The sequence below is a fragment of the Odocoileus virginianus genome, chromosome 7 (genome assembly GCF_023699985.2).
Source record: "Odocoileus virginianus isolate 20LAN1187 ecotype Illinois chromosome 7, Ovbor_1.2, whole genome shotgun sequence".
Classification (NCBI taxonomy): domain Eukaryota; kingdom Metazoa; phylum Chordata; class Mammalia; order Artiodactyla; family Cervidae; genus Odocoileus; species Odocoileus virginianus.
This window is the reverse complement of record NC_069680.1, coordinates 7,790,688-7,813,217: the sequence shown is the minus strand read 5'-3', so window position 1 is coordinate 7,813,217 and position 22,530 is coordinate 7,790,688. Positions and strand designations below refer to the sequence as shown.

Genomic DNA, 22,530 nt, shown 5'->3' with positions numbered 1-22,530 from the left:
AGAAAGTTTCATAAGGGAGTGGGCCAACAGTTACTCTTTTTTTTTTTTTTATTCAGCAGATACTTATCAAGCTCCTTGTGTATAACAGTCACAGTTTTAGACAACAGGGTCATGTGGTGACCAACCAGGCATAGGCCTACCTCTCGGAGCATCCATTCTATTAGGGAGACAGAGACAAAGACATCAGTACTGAAAGTAAAGAGATACAGTGAATCGTTGCAAAATGTGGCAAATGTTATAACAGGATAAATGGGAGATGGGAGTGGAGGTGAGGGGGAGATCAACATGCTGCTCAAGGAAGGCCTTTGGAGAGATGACTCTGAAGGACGAGGGGGCTTCCTCCTGCTATAAGCAGGGTAAAGAGTGTTCAGGCAGAGGGAACTGCATGTGTGAAGGCCCTGGGGAGAGAAAATTCAGTATTCTTGAGGAGCTGAGAAGAGAATCCTGTGGCTGGAGCACAGTGAGCAGGGAGCTGGGGAGTAAGGCACAGTGATGGTCAAGAAGGAGGCTGGGAGCAGAGAGTGACACCTGCAGGGTCTTTGGGATGAAAGTAAGGAGCTGGATTCTGCTGCGCCTCTGGGACCTGCATTGTGTGAACACGTGTGTGAAAGCTCTAAGCCAAGGAGAGTGGAAGTAGAGATCCCCAAATGCTTCTGACCGCTGCAAAGCGTTAAGCTACAGATGTTTCAAATGGTTCCATGTGATAACTAGGTTATGAAAAAGTCTCTGGCAAGCAAAATTTGTATGCTTATAGTATTTCTTCTAAAGGATAACTATTATTCACTTTTCCTGATTACAGAAGATAACTAATTCCTGTTAATAGTACAAGTCTTAGCCTTGGAAATGCAACCACACTCAGCCACAGTGGGGCAGCAAAGTAAAACCAAACATGTCAGCCTTCAAGATTTACAACTGGAAAATATGTTTCTATGTTCAGTTTTTGATACCAAAGAAGCCACATTTTCAACTATTTCAACCCCATCATTCACCCTGTGTACCAACATCATGGATCCTACGTAAAGCATTTAAAACTCAGGCAATTGTTCTTATCATTTAAGAAGTTTCAAGTAAGAGAAAAGATTGTATGCTCTTAGTATTTCCTCTAAAGGATGACAATTATTCACTTTTTCAAATTTTAGAAAATAGCTACTTCTTTTAATAGTACAGGAAATGCCTTCTTTAAATACTTAAATATGGAGTTACCATTTTTAAAAAATGCTCATAATAAACATATGACATATTAGACATATAATAAACATAATAGACATATTTATTTCCTAGGACTTTTGCAACTCAGTACATTTCAATTTTTTCCTGAAAACAGAAATTTAATATTAAAGTTTGACATCTCTAAATTATACAGGGACTGTTACTAAAGCCATTTATTTTACATTTAAATTAGAAGTCAATTTTGCCACTATTTCCTCCTTTCATCTTATAGATAAATAAGGTGAAAAAAATTGCTAACAAATTCAGTAATATCTATACGAGTGAACGTGTAACTAAACTTAGATCTCAAATGTCTTGATTCTATTCCTTTGAATGAAATTTCTTGTGGCCCAGTACCAATGGCAAAGAAATTAGTAAGGATTTGGCCTATTTAAAGGTCTTAAAAATTGACAAACGTGGATTTTTATAAAATTACAAATATTAAATAGTCCCCTTATCTCCATTATAGCTAACACTAGAAAAGCACACAATAGGTCTTTAAATGGGCCAGCATCACATTACACAACTTATTTGGGGCATTAGAAATGGTATCCAGTAGTAGCACGGGGAAATCAAAGGCAGATGTTATCTGAGCAGAAATTGGATCCAAGATAGTGAATTTAATCTGAAGTATCCAGTTTTCTTTTTCCATTGACCTTGAGAAAACATTGCTAAATTGAAATTCCTCTTAAAGCTCAAATATTCTGACACATATTCAGATGCTTACATTTTCTAAAGCAATATTAAGTTGGGCTTGAGTATTTTATGTTTGGTCTTCAAGTGATCAAAATGTTTGATTCCAGAGGACTGAGCAAGGATATGGTGTTACCAACAAATACTTTTAAACACTATTGGCACCTTTTCTTTGAAAATTTTCAATTTCCATAATTGAAAATTATTCTTTCTGCTTACACCATGTAATATCACATTCATTTTTAAATGGCACAGAACATATTTATTGATGAAAGAAAATAATAGGAAGACAAGCCCAGGTTTATCTTAAATAAAACTACACACAGTACTAGTTTAATATACTAAGGCAAGAAAATTCCAAGGTTTAATCCTCACCCTCTGAGGCATATATGTTCACTAACATTATGAGAACCAGATATGTGTGATTTTTAAAAGATTTTTCAAGTTCATTGCCATACTAGGAAAGAGTCTTTCTTTTTGTGATTTATAGTCAAATGTCATCAAGACAAACAGTCATCTTTTAAATTATGATGATTAAATAATGGTAGTCAGTAACTCTTTTTCCTCTGAGTCAAATCTCAGTTAGATACCACAAAAATGTCATTGATCAGCAACAGTTTAATCCTTTTGAATGATTTTGCCCCTTTCTTTATGCCCACTGGGTGGCCAAATTGTGACTCAAGTTTTATTTTCTAAGGATCCAAGGCTATGAGGGCATGAAATAGACCAATCATACATTAAAGATGACAAGATGACCTATCCTTTTAAAAAACTTACAATAAGAAGTGCTTCTATACACGAAGCACTTCTGCTTTCATATTTCATGGTCCATCTCAAATGACAATTCTCTCTCTGTCCACTTCCTTCACTCCATCAGGAAGAACAAATTGCTTTCTTGTAGGTTCTCTTGTAATATTTAAATATGTTTCTGAAACAAACAAACAAACAAACAAAAACAAAATAAATAAATACGTTTCTGCTATAGACTACCATGTTTTCTGATTCTGATGTTTGTTGATACTACTTCTCCCTCAATAGGCGATTATCCTATTGAGAAGAGGGATAATCTTATCAATACAAGAGATCTCTCTGGTACAATACATGGTATATAATCAACACCCAGTAAATGTTTGTGGAAATACTAATTATGCAAAAATTTGTATCAGTTGGGAATCCAATAGAATAATTACTTTGGCAGGGCTACACCTGCTTTACCTTTCCTAAATTAAAGAGCAATATATGCTATTTAAATAATTGAGTATTTATTACAGTGGTGACCTGCATTATCAAGAGTTTTGAATGGAAAAAATGGCTATTTATATGGGTTTACCATATTCCCCAACCATGAGACCTATTCCAACTTCTGCCGCTTTATTTTTCTCTCACAGCACTTTCAACACATAATATTTTATTTATGTATATATATATATACATATATATATATAATTTTTTTCCTTAATTTCTTTTTTCTCTGTTTTCCCTCACCAGGATTAAGTCCCATGAGGGTAGATTTTTTTTTTTTTTGGTTTATTTTGTTCTTTGCTACATCCTTGTGCTTAGAACAGTGCATGATATGTAAATATTTGGTAGATGAGTGAATAAATGAATGAAACAAATATGAATCACTCAAAGAATATAAGAATTCTATTAATTTGGCCATTAGCTTATTAAAAAAGTTTTCTGTTCCTATGGCTATAAGGATGCCTAAAGAAAACAAAGACATAAATACATATATACATAAATAAAATATTATGTTTTGAAAGTGCTGTGAGAGAAAAATAAAGCTGCGGAAGTTGGAATAGGTCTCATGGTTGGGTAATATGGTATGGGGAATATGGGTAATATGGTTATGTTGTAGCTAATGCAATTCTAAATAATAGTATAGCATTAAAAAAAAACCTCAGATAGTACTAAATATTTTGTTATAAACAAATATGTACATACATAAAGTAAAGTGTAGTATGTTTGACTTGTTTAAATAGAAAGGAAAGAATGTCATGTTATGTTACTTTATAGTACCCTGAATTCAGAATCTTAATCAGTGCTCTGGGGGGCAGAGGTGAGGGCACATGTCCAAAATATTTTACCTCTGAGAATATAACCAGGTGGTCCAGGACTTACAAGGAGGCCTGCTCTGTGTGGACATAAAGAGGGAGTGGCCTCTCCCCTGCTGAATGGAGTGTTTAAAGCTACAGGGGACATAGCACTGAGATATTATCATCTAAGGCAGAGATCAGCAAACTATCACCTGCCTTTATGTGACTTGAAGCAAGCGAAGACTGTTCTTTACATTTTTTTTAAGTGTTTAAAAAAAAGAAAGGGATATAACAGAGACCTATGTGGTACACAAAGCTTCTTTTTTACCTAGTCCTTTACAGGAATAATTTGCCATAGACCCTTAGTTTTAGTTCCCAAAGCCAGTTTTTCTTCTAGGAGTTTTAGTTCCCAAAGCCAGTTTTTCTTCTAGGTACATTCCATAGATTTTGTGCATTTCTCTCTGAGTTTTCCGTGGAAGCAAAGTCAGATAGGATGTTTCATGAACTAGAGAGGCATTGAGAACCAGACCAGGGGTCCTCTTCTCATTCTCCATTACAGAGAGCTAGGCAGAGGGTTGAGGCCAACCACTCCATAGAAAAATCACATTCATGCCCCCTGCCATGAACCAGGAGAGAAAAGGTTGACCCAAATCTTCCTCAAATGGGGTGATTTTAGCTAAACAATGGCTTTCTTAGATCCAAGATATCAAAAACTCCACCAAGAAACAGCGTACAAATTATTACTCAAGACTTTTGCCAAAAACCTACGATGTTAGAACTCTCAATGTGCTGGCAAAACCCCCTAATATTTGGGGAATTAAAATGCAGGGAGAGAGATGGAGCAGGAAGAAGTTCGTTTAGCCCTGGGTAAAGGGCAGGACCAATAAACACATGTAGACACATATTAATTTGTTTTCATCTTGGAAGTTGTTTTTGCTGAGTATTTCTCTGGCTCTTAAGCCATGACTGTTGTCTTAACACACAGTTTTAAATCTTTTCTTGAAGCCTAAAGACGATCTGTATGCTTTGCTTCACCCAACTATGCACTGCTGGACTCCAACAAGTGACCTATACATTGGCTGTGAAGAGGGTCACCTTTTAATGGTTAATGGAGAAAACTTGAAGGTAACTGTGCTTAATAAGATAGAAGACGGACCACCAAGGGGTAAGAAACTGCTTTGCTTCATCTTCCCAGAAGTGTAGCCATTGGTGATGGTTTTGCACTTGACAATGGATGTTTTATTCCGTATTTTTCTCTTCCTAGAGACATCTTTGATTCCTCCTTCTTCCTTATCGTCTAGTTAGTTACCGAGTCCTCTGGGTGTTTCTTTTAGCTACCTATATTAAGTGTTCTATGCTCTAGACTTTCTACTCTCACTCTATATACATATTTCACATAATCCTTAAAACCAGTTCATAAGGAAATACATTTTTATCTTCATGATATAGATGAAGAAATGGAGGCATTAAGAACTTAAGAAACATGCCCAAATTCACATAACTAGTAAACTATAAAGCTGACACCTGAACCCAGACAACAAGACTTCAGAGTCCAAGTTCTTACTATGCTGTATCCCTCCGCATACATAGGTGCTCAGTTGCTCAGTTCTGTCCGACTCTTTGTGACCCCGTGGACTGTGGTCCACCAGAGTCCTCAGCCCATGAAATTTTCCAGGCAAGCATACCGGAGTGGGCTGCCATTTCTTACTTCATGGTGTCTTCCCCACCCAGGGAACAGACCTGCATTTCTTGCGTCTCCTGCATTCGCAGGCAGATTCTTTACCACCAGCACCACCTGGGAAGCCCTCCTCATAATATGCCTGTTTAATCAGCTAATATGCCCTTCCCTGACTTCCACAGTAACTCTTTCTCCACGAGACCTTCCTTTAGGACCAACCGCCATCTTGAAAATTACTTTCCATTGCCTCACTAGCATTCCTGGGAGAATCTGATCTGTTCTCGTTAGATCAAGTGTCCACTCCTGGTCCCAGCAGAGTTGGCCTGGGTCAGAGAAGCCAATATTACCTTGTGTGAAGCTACATGTAGACACTTTGAGAAGGGAGTCTTACCAGGGCAAGTTCTTCAACCTGACCAATGCACTTTCCACTCTTAATTCTTATTCTTTCACACCTTGATTTCTGCAGCAACCATAGAACTGATTTCATTGAGCTTAATCCATAGTTGACCCAAACCAAGCATGCCATCCCTGCCAAACTGCCCTTCTTGAAGACAGTTTTCCACATTTAACTCAAGGACGACTATGGCTTAATTTCAAGCCGTCTCTGATCTTTTCTTACCTGCGCCATTAATATTATTTCTGACAACTCCCTAGTATGAGTTTTCTGATCTAGCCAGTCATTTCTTCCCATCATTTCACAGACATTTCACAGCCGGCTCATTCCCTTGTCACCTTTCACTCTGAATCCTCCAGTTTCCAGCTCAAACACCACATCCTACAGCAAGTCTTCTGCATCTATACGTCTTCATATACTCCCTCTCCTGTTCCCTGACTCACACTCCACTGTGAAAGTGAAGCCATTAGGTTCCTACCCCAGCCTGCCACACTCCCCCACCTCACTCTTCCCATTGCTCTCATCTGTACTCTCCAGGCCTGGGCCACCCTCTGATCTCATGTTTACAATGCCATCTCTCAGCTCTCTAAAAAATAAGTCTCTCTTCTGGCCTGTCATTCCAGTGTCAGCTCTCCCAGTTGAGCCTCACAGAAGTTCTTATCATTCCTATACTCTCTCTAAATTCTGCCTGCTGGCATTGGCAGTTACCTTTGTCTATGATGCCATGTCTTTCTCTCTACCTAGTGAAATTATCCATTGTGGAGCCTCTGTATCCTCACCCCAACCTACAGGCAAACTCAGATGCCCCATCTGGGGTTCCATCAAACTCACGTCTTTGTTAGAGCCTCATCCTCTGCTGTTATCAAAATATAATGCCTCCTGTGCCTGACTGTCCTTCCCAGTCAGTCAGTTTAGTCATTCAGTCGTGTCTGACTTTTTGCGACCCCATGCACGCCAGACCTCCTTGTCCATCACCAACTCCCAGAGTTTGGTCATACTCATGTCCATTGAGTCGGTGATGCCATCCAACCATCTCATCCTCTGTTGTCCCCTTCTCCTCCTGCCTTCAATCTTTCCCAGCATCAGGGTCTTTTCAAATGAGTCAGCTCTTCATATCAGGTGGCCAAAGTATTGGAGTTTCAGCTTCAACATCAGTCCTCCAATGAATATTCAGGACTAATCTCCTTTAGGATAGACTGGTTGGATCTTCTTGCAGTCCAAGGGACTCTCAAGAGTCTTTTCCAACACCACAGTTCAAAAGTATCAATTCTTCGGCACTCAGCTTTGTTTATAGTCCAACTCTCACATCCATACATGACTACTGGAAAAACCATAGCTTTGACTAGACGGACCTTTGTTGGCAAAGTAATGTCTCTGCTTTTTAATATGCTGTCTAGGTTGGTCATAGCTTTTCTTCCAAGGAGCAAGCATCTTTTAATTTCATGGCTGCCAGTCACCATCTGCAGTGATTTTGGAGCCCCCCCCCCAAAATAAAGTCTGTCACTGTTTCCATTGTTTCCCCATCTATTTGCCATGAAGTGATGGGACTGGATGCCATGATCTTAGTTTTCTGAATGTTGATTTTTTAAGCCAGCTTTTTCACTCTCCTCTTTCACTTTCATCAAGAGGCTCTTTAGTTCTTCTTCACTTTCTGCCATAAGGGTGGTGTCATCTGCATATCTGAAGTTACTGATATTTCTCCCAGCAATCTTGATTCCAGCTTGTGCTTCATCCAGCCCAGCATTTTGCATGATGTACTCTGCATATAAGTTAAATAAGACTGTCTTTCCCGCTAGTCATCAACTCTGAAGTTAGGAACAGTGACTTCAACTTTGGCTCTATAGTTTAATCCCAGAGATTGCTAGAGAGTAAACTGGCACCTCTTTGTGTTTGTAGAGTGAATTATAAAACAATATTTCTCATCTCCAAATTCCTATTTTGCGATGTTTTATACAATTTAGGACTTAGTTGTATATAGTCTTTTTTTTTAGCCAAACCGCACAGCATATGGGATCCTAGTTTCCCAATCAAAGATCAAACCTGCACCCCTTGCAGTGAAAGTTGAGCATCTTAATTACTGGAGCTCCAGGGAAGTCCCTGTATGTGGTCTTTTATTGCTCACTAATATCATCCTATATACTATTTCTCATCATTTTCATGATACATACGTTAAAATACTTCCAAATAAATGTTTTCTATCTTCTACAACGTGGAGGACACTGGTACCTTTAAGTTGATATAGGTGGCAAATATATAATCTCATAATCAAGGTATTTATATTTTATTAAAGAGAATAAGACAAGTCGACAAATAATTGCAGCCAGAAAAATCAAGATGTGAGGAAAGTGTCATAAAGTACTATGGAAATTCAGATGAGGGAAAAATGCCAAATTAAGTCATGTTGTAGGTGGCAGTTGAAATAGCCCTTAAAGGATAGGTTCACAGGCAGAGATGAGGGTAGGTGAAATTTTGGACAATGGTATCTGTGTAAACAAGAAAACATGGGAAAGGTTGAGAACCAAGAAGTTTTCCAGTTTGTCTGGAGCATCAAGTGTTATGCAGAAAAGTGTGAATAAAGGGACATCTAAGTGATACCACATCTGACCTTGAATGTCTGACTAAGGTGTTTATACCTAATCCTTCTGACAGTGGAATAACATCAACTCCTGAGTGGAGATGTACCCCAATTGGAACTGTGCTTGCAGACATAAATTATCCATAGTTTAGGAAAGGAGTGGCTATAAGCAGCAGGAATCTAGACTAGGCCGGAGTCATAGCAATGACTCTGGTGGCAGCTGGATTAGAGAGAAGAAACTACTGGGAGGTGAACAGTCTTTGGAGGAAAGGGCACTCTGTGTCTTAGCATCTGGCAAAATGCTGAGCAGGTAGTATGCAATAAATGAAAGTTTGGCAGGTGTCTTTGAGCCTTTGCTCTTGTAGTTCTTGCAGTTTATCTACATAAAAGCTAATGTGCTTTTTATGACTTTCCCCCAGGAAAGTATTTTATTAATAACAAAGATCTTATAAACATTTTTTTATTTTTACTTTTTAAAGTCCACTGTTTTATTTATTGAGGTACAAATTTACATGCCATAAAATATGCAAATCTTAAGTACACAGCTTAATAATTATATAGTTTTTGTCTTTTTTTCCCTGGCCTCTTAAAATCTCTGATAATTTCTTTCCTTAAAAAAGGAAATATATTTACTATATAATCCCACAATGTTACTCCCATAGATCTGATGATACAGAACATAAAAAAAAATAACAACTTGTGTGATTTATCATTAATCATTAATTTATCATTATCATCAGTAATCATTGCAAAGCAGCTTTTATTCTTTATTGTTTGAGAGGCATCATAGCACACATATTCTGATAGGAAGTTTATCTGTAGAAAAAGGAATTACAAAGAAATGAATAGTCCTAGTAAAGCAGGTGAGACTAATTACTCTGTATGGCACTTTTAATTATGTGTCCTGTTTTACTTTGTTTTTCTTTCCCAAAGTTGAAAGAAATCTCATCAGTCCAGTCACCATGGCGTATCAGAAGGGAGGCGTGCTTGCTTCTGGAATTGTAATGTATTTTTTCTTCAAAATTAATTGCTTTCAAGAAAATATATAAATACCTGAAGCTAACACAATGTTATAAATTAACTATACTTCAATTAAAAATGGTTAAAAAAATATTTCAAATAGAAGAAGAAAATATACAAAATTTCTATTTGCTGCCATTTACTATGATGAGCCATAATATGTGATATCAAGTTCTGTCAGTTTATTAATTAAAATTCTTTTTTTAGGGGATGCTATTGTAAAACTTTTTATTACAAATAATATGTATATATATACAAAATTATAGAAAACATTATAGTCAACTATCATATGTCTGGCTTATTGCAAATAAACAAAAGTCAAGTTAAAAAATCCACCACCCCAAAGCATACACACACACACACACACACACACACACACACACACACACTCAAAGGAGTTAAGTCTTCCAGAGTTCACCAACCAGTAAGTGGAAGAAACTGGAAATTGAACCCAGCATGGTAAACTCCAAAGTCCTTTCTCTAATTTTTTAGGGCACACAGCTTCGTAAGTAAGAAAAGGGGCCAGACCATGTTACTTTTCCATGTGGTTGTAATCAATGCTAAGGTTTGAAGCCGACCTACACTAAAATCTCTGGTCTACTGGTAGCTGTCTCAAACCACTGTTAGCTTTGTCTCTTCTTTTGCCACAGATCACACCTCTAGGAACCTAAGGGCAGCTGCAAAATGCTGTCAGAATGAAAGCTCCACCAACAGGAAGCAGTCTGGAGCTCGTAAACTTACATTTATTTAGCTTATGATCTCCTCTCCCCAACCTTGCAATGGACTACCTCCTTCTACATTTAGTCTGCATTTGTCCTTCTCAAGTCACCCTTGGTGGTTTGTTTGTTTCTTTTTTTTAAATCTAGTTTAAAGGAAAGCTTGGAGCATCTGCTCTGGTGAGGGATGGAGAGTGATGCACGTTTTTTCCCCAGGTCCCAAGTCTGAACCAAGCCATCTCACAAATACCTCCTCTTAGTCATTAGGGGGTCTAATCTAGAAATGATGGCGGAGTTTGCCCAAAATCTTTTCATTACTGTAAAAATAACTTAAGTTCTTCTTGAAAGTAGTTAAATTAACCTAAAACTGTTTACAACTTACTGATCAATATTTAACCAACCCATTTTTACTGGATACGTGCCCTGTTTCTAGCACTGTGTGAAAAACTAGAAAGGAGACTACAAAGGAAATAAACAGCACACTCCCTACCTTTGAGTCATTCAGAGATTTAAGAAATGCACACAATAATGATTAAAGAACATATATTAAGGCTAAGGTCCTTTGAAGTAAGGAGACTGCTGAATACCAGCCACACAGTAAACTCTGCCTCATCTACCCCATTTCCTTTATCATGAAGAATGTCATAAGGTGATAAATACTAAAGAAGTTCAAAGAAAGGGGAGATTAGTAACATTTTAGGTAATTGAAAAATGTGTCAGAAAAAAAGATAAAATTTTTAAAAGACCAGGAAACATGGTTAAAAATTGGCTAAATAAAGGTAAGAAGACAGCATTCCAGATAATGTAAACATAGATGATGTTTCCAAAAATGAACAGTAGATGCTAATCAATAAATCTTAGCTGATTTGATGAGGAAAGTGTACTATGCATGGACTAAGACTAATTTTCTTTATTTATCTCATTGTTTTTGGTTTCTAGGATGGCTTTGTGTATTCTTTACTTATTAAAGATACAGATTATAAAGTAGAGGATTTTCTTGAGGTTGAAAGGCCAGTGGAACATTTGATGTTTTCTCCTAGTTACAGAATGTTGCTGATTCAGACAGACAAGGTATGCTAAGTGGTGATTTCTTGATAAATTTTCAGATATTATTATTATCATCATTGCATGACAGGAATGAAGGGCAGAATGTACTGCATAATGATCCATTACTAGTCAGGACTCTTTAGCTTGCAAATGAAAAATTAGCCAATTTGAAAAAAGTCCAGGCACTACTTGAGTGTTTGTTTTCTTCTTTTTGTTTTATGTATAGCTGAAAGCAAGCAAGGAATTGGTGTAAATCTGGGTGCTCCTGTGTTGCTACTAGCCTTGGTTTTCTGCCATGTCTTAGCTCTGTTTCCCCTCTACTTCCTCCCTTTCTATGAAGATGGTGTCAAAAGAACCTCCTGAAACTCAGTTTTATATTTTTATCCTCTTGGTGACCTTAGTAGAAAGATACCAGTTGGGAAAAAAATGTCCTGTAACCTGGACTTACTGTTCTAACTTGGGTCACCTTTCTACCCCCGGGTCAATTACTATGTCCAGAGGGATTCTGAACTCTCATTGACCAGGCCTAGATCACATGTCTAACCTTGGCGCCTAGGTAGAGTCATCTCGGTTTAGTTCAGTTCAGCCACTCAGTCATGTCCAACTCTTTGTGACCCTGTGGATGGCCGCACACCAGGCCCCCCTGTTCATCACCAACTCCCAGAGTTGACTCAAACTCATGCTCATTGAGTCGGTGATGCCATCCAACCATCTCATCCTCTGTCATCTAATCAAACATAAACTGAGATTGTGGTAATGGGTGGTTCTCTAAGGAGAGTATAGATTCTGTAAGAGAAGAAGGGAGGGAAATAAATGCAGAATAAAATCAAATGCCCACATGAATTATGCTGTTAGGAAGACTCCTAAGACAGGATTAGCAGTTTATATTGTTGGGCAATGATTTTAGATAAATTACAAGTAAAATTGAATGATTTTTTGCCTAAAAGAAATTGAAACTGACATATGGAAAGACTTAAGTTTCTGTAATTACCAGAACTTAAAATAACTGTGTTAATGAGGTTTTAATAAATGAAAAACTTAAAGTATCTATAGAGGACAGAAAACAATAAAAAATGTAACCTAAGAGAAGGGAGAAAGACACAAATAGAAATAATACAAAAGAAAAATATACTTACAAAGTAAAAATTAAATGAATATGTCTGACAGAAGACAGGACGCAGCCAAAGAGAGAGAATAGATGAGGATAGACTGGAAGAAGTTATTCAGAATGTACCCAAGAGATGAAAGTATAGGAAATATAGAAGGGAGGTAAGAGAAATGAATGACATAGTGAAAAGATCTAACATGTATTTTATTGGAATTCCAAAGAGGAGAGTCAGACAGAAGCAATATTTAAGGAGATATTTTCCAGAACTGACTAAAGACATGAATTTACAGCTTCAGGAGATCCAGTGAATCCCAAGCAGGATACATTAAAAAGATATACACACCTAGACTTAATAGTGTGAAGTTGTTGAAAACTAAAGACAAAGAGAAAATCTTAAAAGTAGTCAGAGAGAAAACCAGATTATTTCAAGGGACTTTCAATTAGGCTAACAGCTGACTTCTTTGGCAATAACATAAGTAAGAAAGAGTAGAATGATATCTTCCATGTAGTGCAGGGGTCAGCAAACTGTGGACCCGTGGGTCAAAACCAGCCTCCTGCTTGTTTCTGTAAATAAAGTTTTACTGGAACACAGTCAGACCCACTTGCTTATGTATTGTCTATGGCTGCTTTCACACTGCTGTGGTAGCATTAAGCAGTTGTGAGAGACTACATGGCCTGCAAAGCCTAAAATATTTATTGGTTGTCCCTTTATAGAAAGAGCTTGCTGACCCCCGACTTAGTGAAATAAGGTTACTATCACTGAGTTTTATACCCAGGGAAAATACTTTTCAGTATAGGGATGAAAAATGACATTTTTAGAAATGAGCATTTGTTAGTACATCATCACTAGAGAAAATTCTAAAGAATGTACTTCAGGCAGAAGGAAAATGATCCCAGATGGAAAGACTGTGATGCAAAAAGAATGAAGAGCAGCAGTAAATGTGTGGAGAAATGTAAGTAAAGACTGACTGTATAAAACAACAAAAATAATGTGAAGTCGGAGGGAAAGGAGCGTGCTGTGTGCTTAGTCGCTCAGCTATGTCTGATTCTTTGCAACCCTTTGGACTGCAGCCCACCAGTCTCCTCTGTCCATGGGGTTTTTCAGGCAAGAATATTAGAGCAGGTTGCCATTTCCTTCTCCAGGGGATCATCCAGACTCAGGGATCAAAACTGAGTCTCCTGCATTGGCAGGTGGATTCTTTTACCCGCTGAGAGAATAAAGGTTTTAAGTTCTTCTGATGTTTATAAATTAAGTATACGTGTTCTGACCTGTAAGGTCATAAAAGAACTGAAACATCAGATGAAATTTCCACATAATAGAGGGGCAAAGTGGAAGTGTTAGAGAAAGCAACCCAAAACAAGGTAAGAAAAGAGAAGAAAAGATACACAAACAACTGAGAAAAAAATAGGAAGCATAAATTAAAGTGTAATGTTTAATCTCAAATATACTAGTAATTACAATTAAAGCAAAACAGAATAGTTGATCTAGTTAAAAGGCAAAGATTAGCATATTTGATTTAAAAAAAGCCAAACCTAACTATGCACTGTTTTCAAGTGACATATCTAAAGTATAAGATTGAAAGTAAATTTTTAAAAATATAGTAACATTGAAAGCAAATTAAAAATTGAAAGTAAATAAAAAGATAGGAAAAGATATATCATGCAAACATTAACCAAAAGAAAGCCTTTGGAGATATATTAATATTAGACAAAATAGACTTTTGGGCAAAAATCATTCCTAAGGATAAATGAGTTTATTAATATTTTAGAATAGTAAAAGGTTAAATTCGCTAGAAGTCTATAAACTTTTAAGATATATATGTACCAAATAAAATAGCTTCAAAATACATAAAGCAAAACATGACAAAAGGACAAGGGAAAGCAAAGTCCTGATCTCAACAGATTTTAATATACTTTTCTCAGTACTTAATAGAATAAACGTGTGTACTTAACACAGTGGCCAAGGTGAGAAGCATCTCTACTACTCAGAGCCCTCCAGTGACTGCCTGTGTTATTCTGAGTAAAAGCCAAAATCCTCACTGTGCTTTGCAAGGTTCTTCATGATGTGGACTGTGCTTCCCACCCTGGCCTTATCTCCCGCTGGTCTTCTTGTTCACCTTGCTTCGGTCGTGCTGTCCATGATGTAAGCTTTCTGTACTGACCAGGCGTGCTCCTCCCTCAGAGTGTGTTGGCTGCTCCTTCTGTCTGGAATGCATTCCCCACAGAGTCCACATGAATACCTTCCTCATTTCCTTCAAGTCTTTTCTCTAAACTCACCTTCTCAGTAAAGCGTTTCTTGGACACTCAGGTTTGAAGTCTACCCTCTTCTTTTGCCATGTCATATCCTCTTTCCCTGCTTTATTTTTTTTCTTTCTACAATTATTGCCTTTAACTTATAATATATATTATTTAGATATCTTATTTATTGACTGAATCACCCAGTAGAATGTAAGCATGAAGGCAGGGAATTTTTGTCTGTCCTGTCCTCTGATGTAGCCCCCGCATCCAGAGCTGTGTCTGGCACAGTGTATCCACTCCATATTTGTTGAAGGAATGAAGGAAAGGTAAAATCAGTAAATACCTACCAAATTTTAGACTTTACAGAGTTGTGTTTTTTTTACATAAACAAGAATAAAAATATTCATGTTTAACTCAAGTAAACTTGAAGAACTTGTGATCAGTTTAAAGCAGACTTCTTATTGCTAGTAACCATACCGTAGTCTAGTTACTTGGCAGAGATGCATAAGGTACAGGGTAGATTTTTTTTTTTTTGGAGAGGTGAATTTGGAACCTGGAAATGATAAGCAAGTTTTAAAGTAACAGCTTCAGACACACCTCTACAAGTTTCTCAAAAGTTCATTTAAAAGTTTCATTAGTACCCATCATGGTCTAGTATGTGATAGAATTTAGTTCATCTTAACTTTTTTGGTTTTCCACATTCTTCATATTTTCAGCATAAATAGACATAATTTTTGAAGTCAGGAAAAAGTGCTTAATTATGTTTTGTAATCTAAAAAACAAATGCCTGGAAATGGAGAAAAGAAGTCTTATTTATTGAATATTTTAATTGGTGAGTGAATGCAAGCATCAGTAAAACAAATATTTAGATTTTAAGCTCCTCAAGGTCAGGGCCTTACTGAGTTTATCTCTACTTTCCCACACAGTGTCTTGTTTACAGTAAACATTTAATAACTATTTGTTAAACAGAACACACAACAGTTCCATTATTTTTTTCTCTTTTGGTATATTTACAGGGGTCTGTTTTTATTTATACTTTTGGTGAGGAGCCAACCTTTGAAAAAGTCCTAGAGGCTTGTGATGGGAAATTTCAGGCAACAGACTTTATCACACCTGGAAATGAATACTGCATGGTAAGGAATATTGTTTTGTTCGACGATAGGATTTAAGGATGAGATTTGGAAGTTCACTGCAACCTGTTGCAAATAGAAAGCAGAGTGTACTCTTGAAGATGCGGTAGAAATGCCAGCCACTTCCATCATCAGATCTACTCCCCAGTTAAAATGACATCATCACATTGTGACTTCATAATATTAAGTCTCTGAACATGACCAAAGCAATTAAAATCTTAAGAGCCATCCTGCTTGTATTCACCATCCAAGCTTTCCAAGCCATATCTTTAAACACATTCATTTAGTGAGTTGTCAACACTCATTAGTGTTTACCCTTTTTCAGAGTGATCCAGCCCCATCTGAAAATGAAAATGAAATAGTTGCCATTCATAAAACATGTATTCAGTCTACGTTAAAAAAAAAACCCACCCTCTACATTTAGAAAAGAAAAATTTTTTCTGATGTTTAATAGCTTACCTTTAGTTGATCTCAAGAAATATAATTCACATTCCATATGATTCATCAACAAACCCATTAAGATTTTGGGAGTTCTAGCAAATATAAATAAAAAGATACATAAACCATGGATTAGGTAACACTTAAGAGTTCTTCCAGTCGTCAGATTCTGATTATATGCTTTTTATTCCAGATATCCTCTGATAAGAATTAAATTAAATAAAAATTTAATACAAGATTTTCATGTTTAGAATTTAGATACTTGATCCACAACATCATGTACTCACTCCCTCGTATTTAAGAAACAGAATTTAAACTGTATCACATTGCAGTTATTTTTAAAATGTTTTCAGTCTTGATCCTGTGAAAGAAGAAAAATGAACAAGATGAACTTTGGGTTTCCAGTCTAGCATGTAAAGAAGCTTACAACAGGTGGAAAGAAAAGCTGAATAAACTTAAAATCAACCATTCCTCTCAGACCCATCAGAGAATTGGGGTCATAGGGGAAACCACTGCCCCCAAAATTATAGAGACAGACAGGCAGATGCAAAGAATCATAGCTTACTTGAGCAGATACCCAGAAGTAGAAACCAGCCCTGGAGCCAGTCAGGAGGATTACAGTGGGAGAATCTGCACATCTCAGACCAAAAACAAGGACACTAGAGGCAATTTTAGTTTCTGACACATTCAGCTACAGCAGACAAGAAACACAGTCTAACTCCTAGCCAGATAAACATAAAACCCCATATTACAGCCTACTTAATTCATATCCTTTTACCCAGTACATCATGTCCAGCTTTTAACAAAAATTATAAGGCATACTAAAAGACAGTAACAGAAGATACAGAACCAGACTCAGATGTTGTTGTATCTGAAAATAATTACAAAGATGTTATAATTTATCAGGCCAGAAATTTAAAACAGCTATGTTAATATACTAAGGGGTCTTATAAAAACAGTGGGCAACATGAAAGAATGATTGGAAAATATAAGTAGAGATATGGAAACACAAAGAAAATAAGAAATATTAGAAATATAAAACACTGTAACAGAAATGAAGAATGCCTTTTGTGGGCTCATCAATAGACTGAATACTGCAGAGGAAAGAATCAATAAGCTTGAAGAAATGTCAGTAGAACCTTCAACACTGAAATCCAAAAAGAAAAAAGAATCAAAAAGAACAGAATATCCAAGAACATGGGACAGTTATAAAAGGTATAGCATACACATAATAGGAATACCAGGAGAAGAAAGGAAGGAAGGAACAGAGGAAATGTTTGAAGTAATAATGGCTGAGAATTTTTCAAAATTAATGTCAGACACCAAACTACAGATCTGGGAAGCTCAGAGAACACTAGAAGGATAAATACCAAAAAAAAATTATACCAACATATATTAAGCGAAGAAGAACTAAAGAATCTCTTGATGAAAGTGGAAAAGGAGAATGAAAAAGTTGGCTTAAAACTCAACATTCAGAAAACTAAGATCATGGCATCCAGTCCCATCACTTCATGGCAAATAGATGGGGAAACAATGGAAACAGTGACAGACTTTATTTTGGGGGGGCCCCAAAATCACTGCAGATGGTGATTGCAGCCATGAAATTAAAAGACGCTTGCTCCTTGGAAGAAAAGCTATGACCAACCTAGACAGCATATTAAAAAGCAGAGACATTACTTTACATATTAAATACATATTTAACATGCATTTAATACATATTAAATACATATTTACATATTGCTTTACGTATTAAAAAACAGAGACATTACAACAAAGGTCCGTGTAGTTAAAGCTATGGTTTTTCCAGTAGTCATGTATGGATGTGAGAGCTGGACTATAAAGAAAGCTGAGCTCCGAGAAGAATTGATGCTTTTGAACTGTGGTGTTGGAGAAGACTCTTAAGAGTCCCTTGGACTGCAAGAAGATCCAACCAGTCCATCCCAAAGGAGATCAGTCTTGAATATTCATTGGAAGGACTGATGCTGAAGCTGAAACTCCAATACTTTGGCCACCTTATGTGAAGAATTGACTCATTTGAAAAGACCGTGATGCTAGGAAAGATTGAAGGTGGGAAGAGAAGGGGATGATAGAGGATAAGATGGTTGGATGGCATCATCAACTCAATGGACATAAGTTTGAATAAACTCTGGGAGTTGGTGATAGACAGGGAGACCTGATGTGCCGCAGTCCATGGGCTTGCAGAGTCAGACATGACTGAGCAACTGAACTGAACTGAAAGGTAATAGTTAATATTTGTTCAAATCAGAAGTATTAACATTGAGATTGTAAAGTAATTTTAATCCACATAAATAAAATGAAATTTTATTTTAAATTATCAGTGATTGACATACTAGGAAGAAATTTAGAACATGCTTCTATAGCAGTCTTGTTTTCCATTTGAGTTTTATTTTTCTTTCTTTTACAGACACTCACACAGTCAGGGGAAGTTTGTGTTTGGGGTATAGAGGATGGTGCTTGTGTCAGCAGGATTTATCTGAATATCCAAGTAAGTGTGCCTTATAAATGGATTTTTAAAAAATATTGAATTCTAATCCAACCTACCTTTTTGTGTTCACATGTCAATAGTCTGTGGAAATACTTGTTACAGAGACGTTAATGTATTTTACCTTATATGTTTAGAGTAATTCTTGTGTATAAAGTATGTTCCAAAGCCCAGAAGGTAGAACATAAGGTATTGTATTGGTATATGAAAAAGAACAAACTTTTCCTTGGTGGCAATTATTTCTGAAACCCTAGTGATTTATATCTCACTTATGCTGCAAATTCATTGTGGATTGACAGGATCTCTTTTCCCCAGTGGTCTTTCAGGGAACAAAGCCGACAGGGGCTCCACCAATTAATAGCTCCTCAGTACCATGGGATGGGCTTCCCACATGGCTCAGTGTTAAAGAGTCCGCCTGACAATGCAGAAGATGCAGGTGACGAGGGTTCGATCTCTGGATTGGGAAGATCCCCTGGAGGAGGAAATGGCAACCCACTCCTGTATTCTTGCCTGGAAAATTCCATGCATAGAGGAGCCTGGCAGGCTACAGTCCATGGGGTCACAAAGAGTTGGACACAACTGAGCGACTGACCACGCATGCATACCATGGGATGGGAAGAGTTCTGGAGAGTCTTGAACTAGCAATTAAGTGTTTTTAATAAAAAATGAAACATTCCTTGGCCGTAACTAGGTAGATGGCCCCATCTAACCTCAAGGGAATCAGTTAGAAATGAAAGAAAGGTGCCACTCTAACCAGCTTGAGCCAAAAATGAAAAAGTGTGGGCCATTGACTCAGTTAACTATACAATATAGAGCTTCTCTGGGCTCAGCTGTGGCTTTATCCAGCAACTCAAATGATATTACCAAGGATCTTGTCTTTCTGTCTGTCTGTGTACTATGTCTTAATTTCTTTTTTGTTTTTCCATGTGTAACCATTGGTTTTATTTATTTATTTTTTCCATTTATTTTTATTAGTTGAAGGCTAATTACTTTACATCATTGCATGGTTTTTGTCATACATTGAAATGAATCAGCCATATGTCTTAATTTCATCTACGACTTCGTGTGATACCCAGATGCCACAAATACCAACCTCACATCAGATCATCAGGGAAGAAAACCTCCTACAATGGGAGGTTTTGTAAATATATCCTAATATCTTAATAACACCCCTGAACTAATCACTGTGGACAAGGGCATGAGAAATGCTAGTTGGCTTAAAATCAGCCTTGGAAATGAGACTTAGATCTGTTCCACTCAACTGAAAATAGAAGAGAGATGGTTTCTTAAAGGATATTCAAGAAATTTTCCAGAAGGAAGGTGTATGTGTGTTGGGTGGCAAACTATAGTTGCTCACATAAACCTAAGCATAACCTACCATAAGGTGATACCATTCTTTCCACCATGGTCATGGTGCACATAAAAATAATATTTTAAAAGTATAAAAAGACCAAGAAACAATGGTAAGACTATTTTTTTCTTAAGTTATCATTTTTTTCTATATTACATAATTCTCGATGAGATATGGATCTAAATAGTAGAAAGAAAAGTTACAATCCTTCTCTATTGTAAATTAAAATCTCAATTAATAATGCAAGATGAAGCATCATACTTCATATAAGAGGATACAAGATGCAAAAGATATATAATTCAATGAGATAAATAAACTTATCCTAAAAAGTAAAGATAAAAATTCTTACCTAAAAGAACATGTGTAGACTCCATGCAGTGTGGCAAATGTTTATATGTATTCATTTCTGTTAGAATTACTAGAACTAGAAAAATCTTAAAGTTCATCTGATCACACCTCCTTTTACAGATGAGAGACGTACAAACCTAAGGGTTTGTATAATCAGAACTTACCTTGCACTTCCTGGCTAAGGAGGGATAGGAAAGTCGCTCAGTCATGTCCTACTCTTTTCGAGCCCCTATTCATTGGTGGAGCCTCTGTCCGCTTTGTTCCCTGAAAGACCATGTGGGAAATGAGATCCTGTCAATCCACAATGAATTTGCAGCATGAGTGAGATATAAATCACTAGGGTTTCAGAAATAATTGCCACCAAGGAAAAGTTTGTTCTTTCCCATATACCAATGCAATACCTTGGGCTATACAGTTCTTGGATTTCTCCAGGCCAAAATACTGGAGTGGGTAGCCTTTCCCTTCTCCAGAGGATCTTCCCAACCCAGAGTTCAAACCCAGGCCTCCCACATTGCAGGCAGATTCTTTACCAGCTGAGCCACAAAGGAAGCCCAAGAATACTGAAGTGTGTAGACTATCCCTTCTCCAGTGGATCTTCCCAACCCAGGAATCAAACCAGGGTCTTCTGCATTGCAGGTGGATTCTTTACCAACTGAGCTATCAGGGAAGCCCAGGGAGGGATATAGTTACCATCAAAAGACCTCTTTCTGCTTCAGATACCTTCCTTTCCCCTGACCAGAAGGGAGAGATTGGGCAACTGTCACAGTTAAGCAGACATCCCTTCATTGAGCTCAACACCAAGTATGGTACATTCATGTAGATCAGCCTTTGTTGGGGAGAATCAGTGATTTTTTCCTTACTGAAGATTACTGCTACCCTCTGGAGAATTGATAAATTGGTTGATCCAGCAGTACAGAGGCTAGATCTCCCTGCCTATGCCCAGGACTGTATTCTCCATGAACATTTTAGGTAGTGGTCCTCAGAGAACCCTGCTTAGCATCATGATGGCAGGATGCCCAAACACTAGTACCTTCACTTGGTGTTACCTGCTAGGGTAACTAAGATCCCTCCAAATATTGCTATATATTTTTAGCCTAGTCAACTATTGCCCTGGAATGGAGGTTAATTTCAACTGATTGTGTTGAGCAAACACAGATACACACACACACTAAGAGCTCCCATAAAGGTTTTCAGCTAAAAAAAACCCCAAACCCTCACCACTTTGTTCCCAGTTTCACACTGCTGCTGCTGCTGCTAAGTTGCTTCAGTCATGTCTGACTCTGTGCGACCCCATAGATGGCAGCCCACTAGTCTCCGCCGTCCCTGGGATTCTCCAGGCAAGAACACTGGAGTGGGTTGCCATTTCCTTCTCCAGTGCATGAAAGTGAAAAGTGAAAGTGAAGTCACTCAGTCGTGTCCAACTCTTAGCGAGATACCAATAATAAAAAAAAAGACTCAACCTGGTTAAGCCTCAGAAAATTCACTTTAAAAAGTAAAATGAAAACCTGCTCAATGGAGAAACTGCATTCTAATGAGGCAGGACACCTGAGTTTTCCTCTGAGCTTTGTTATCAGCTTTGGGATCCTGGGGGCAAATTGCTACATTTTTCTTTGCCTCTGCTTTCTAATCCGCAAAAGGATGATCTCAAGATCTTTTCTATTTCTAACATTCTGTTAATTTTATTTAAAACAACCTCCAAAATGTCATTATGTTCGTACAGGGGTCCCCCTCTCTGGTGTTTCTTGTGCCAATAGAGCAAGACTGAGTTCGGTTCAACAGCAAAGGAAAATCTTATTCTTTGATCAGAGGGTGGAGAGATGGGAGCTCTCCTTCTAGAGCACATGCTTTCGTCACAGGGCGTGGCTGAGGCTGCTCTATAGAGTTCTCCTTGGGGGCGGGCAGACCTGGCCATGCTGCTCCCCTTGAGACCCAAGTTCTGGGTGCCGCATCTCTGTGCACAGCCACCCCTACTGCCATCCAAAGTCTTGAATTGAGGTGTTACTGGCAGTACATCTCCACACAGCCACGGAGTTGAGGTGTTGCAGC

The 22,530-nt window shown here is 37.5% G+C and overlaps 1 protein-coding gene across 4 annotated transcripts in view; it reads left to right on the top strand.

The window, feature by feature from the left end:
* CFAP43 (cilia and flagella associated protein 43) overlaps positions 1–22,530 on the top strand; it is a 93,115-nt gene that overhangs the window by 18,286 nt on the left and 52,299 nt on the right. For all 4 annotated transcript variants that reach the window (XM_070470126.1, XM_070470125.1, XM_070470127.1 and 1 more), the window contains exons 6-10: positions 4,944–5,103; positions 9,519–9,586; positions 11,261–11,392; positions 15,731–15,847; positions 18,708–18,788. In XM_070470126.1, the coding sequence (XP_070326227.1) occupies positions 4,944–5,103; positions 9,519–9,586; positions 11,261–11,392; positions 15,731–15,847; positions 18,708–18,788 (558 nt within the window). The remainder of the gene's footprint in view (positions 1–4,943; positions 5,104–9,518; positions 9,587–11,260; positions 11,393–15,730; positions 15,848–18,707; positions 18,789–22,530) is intronic.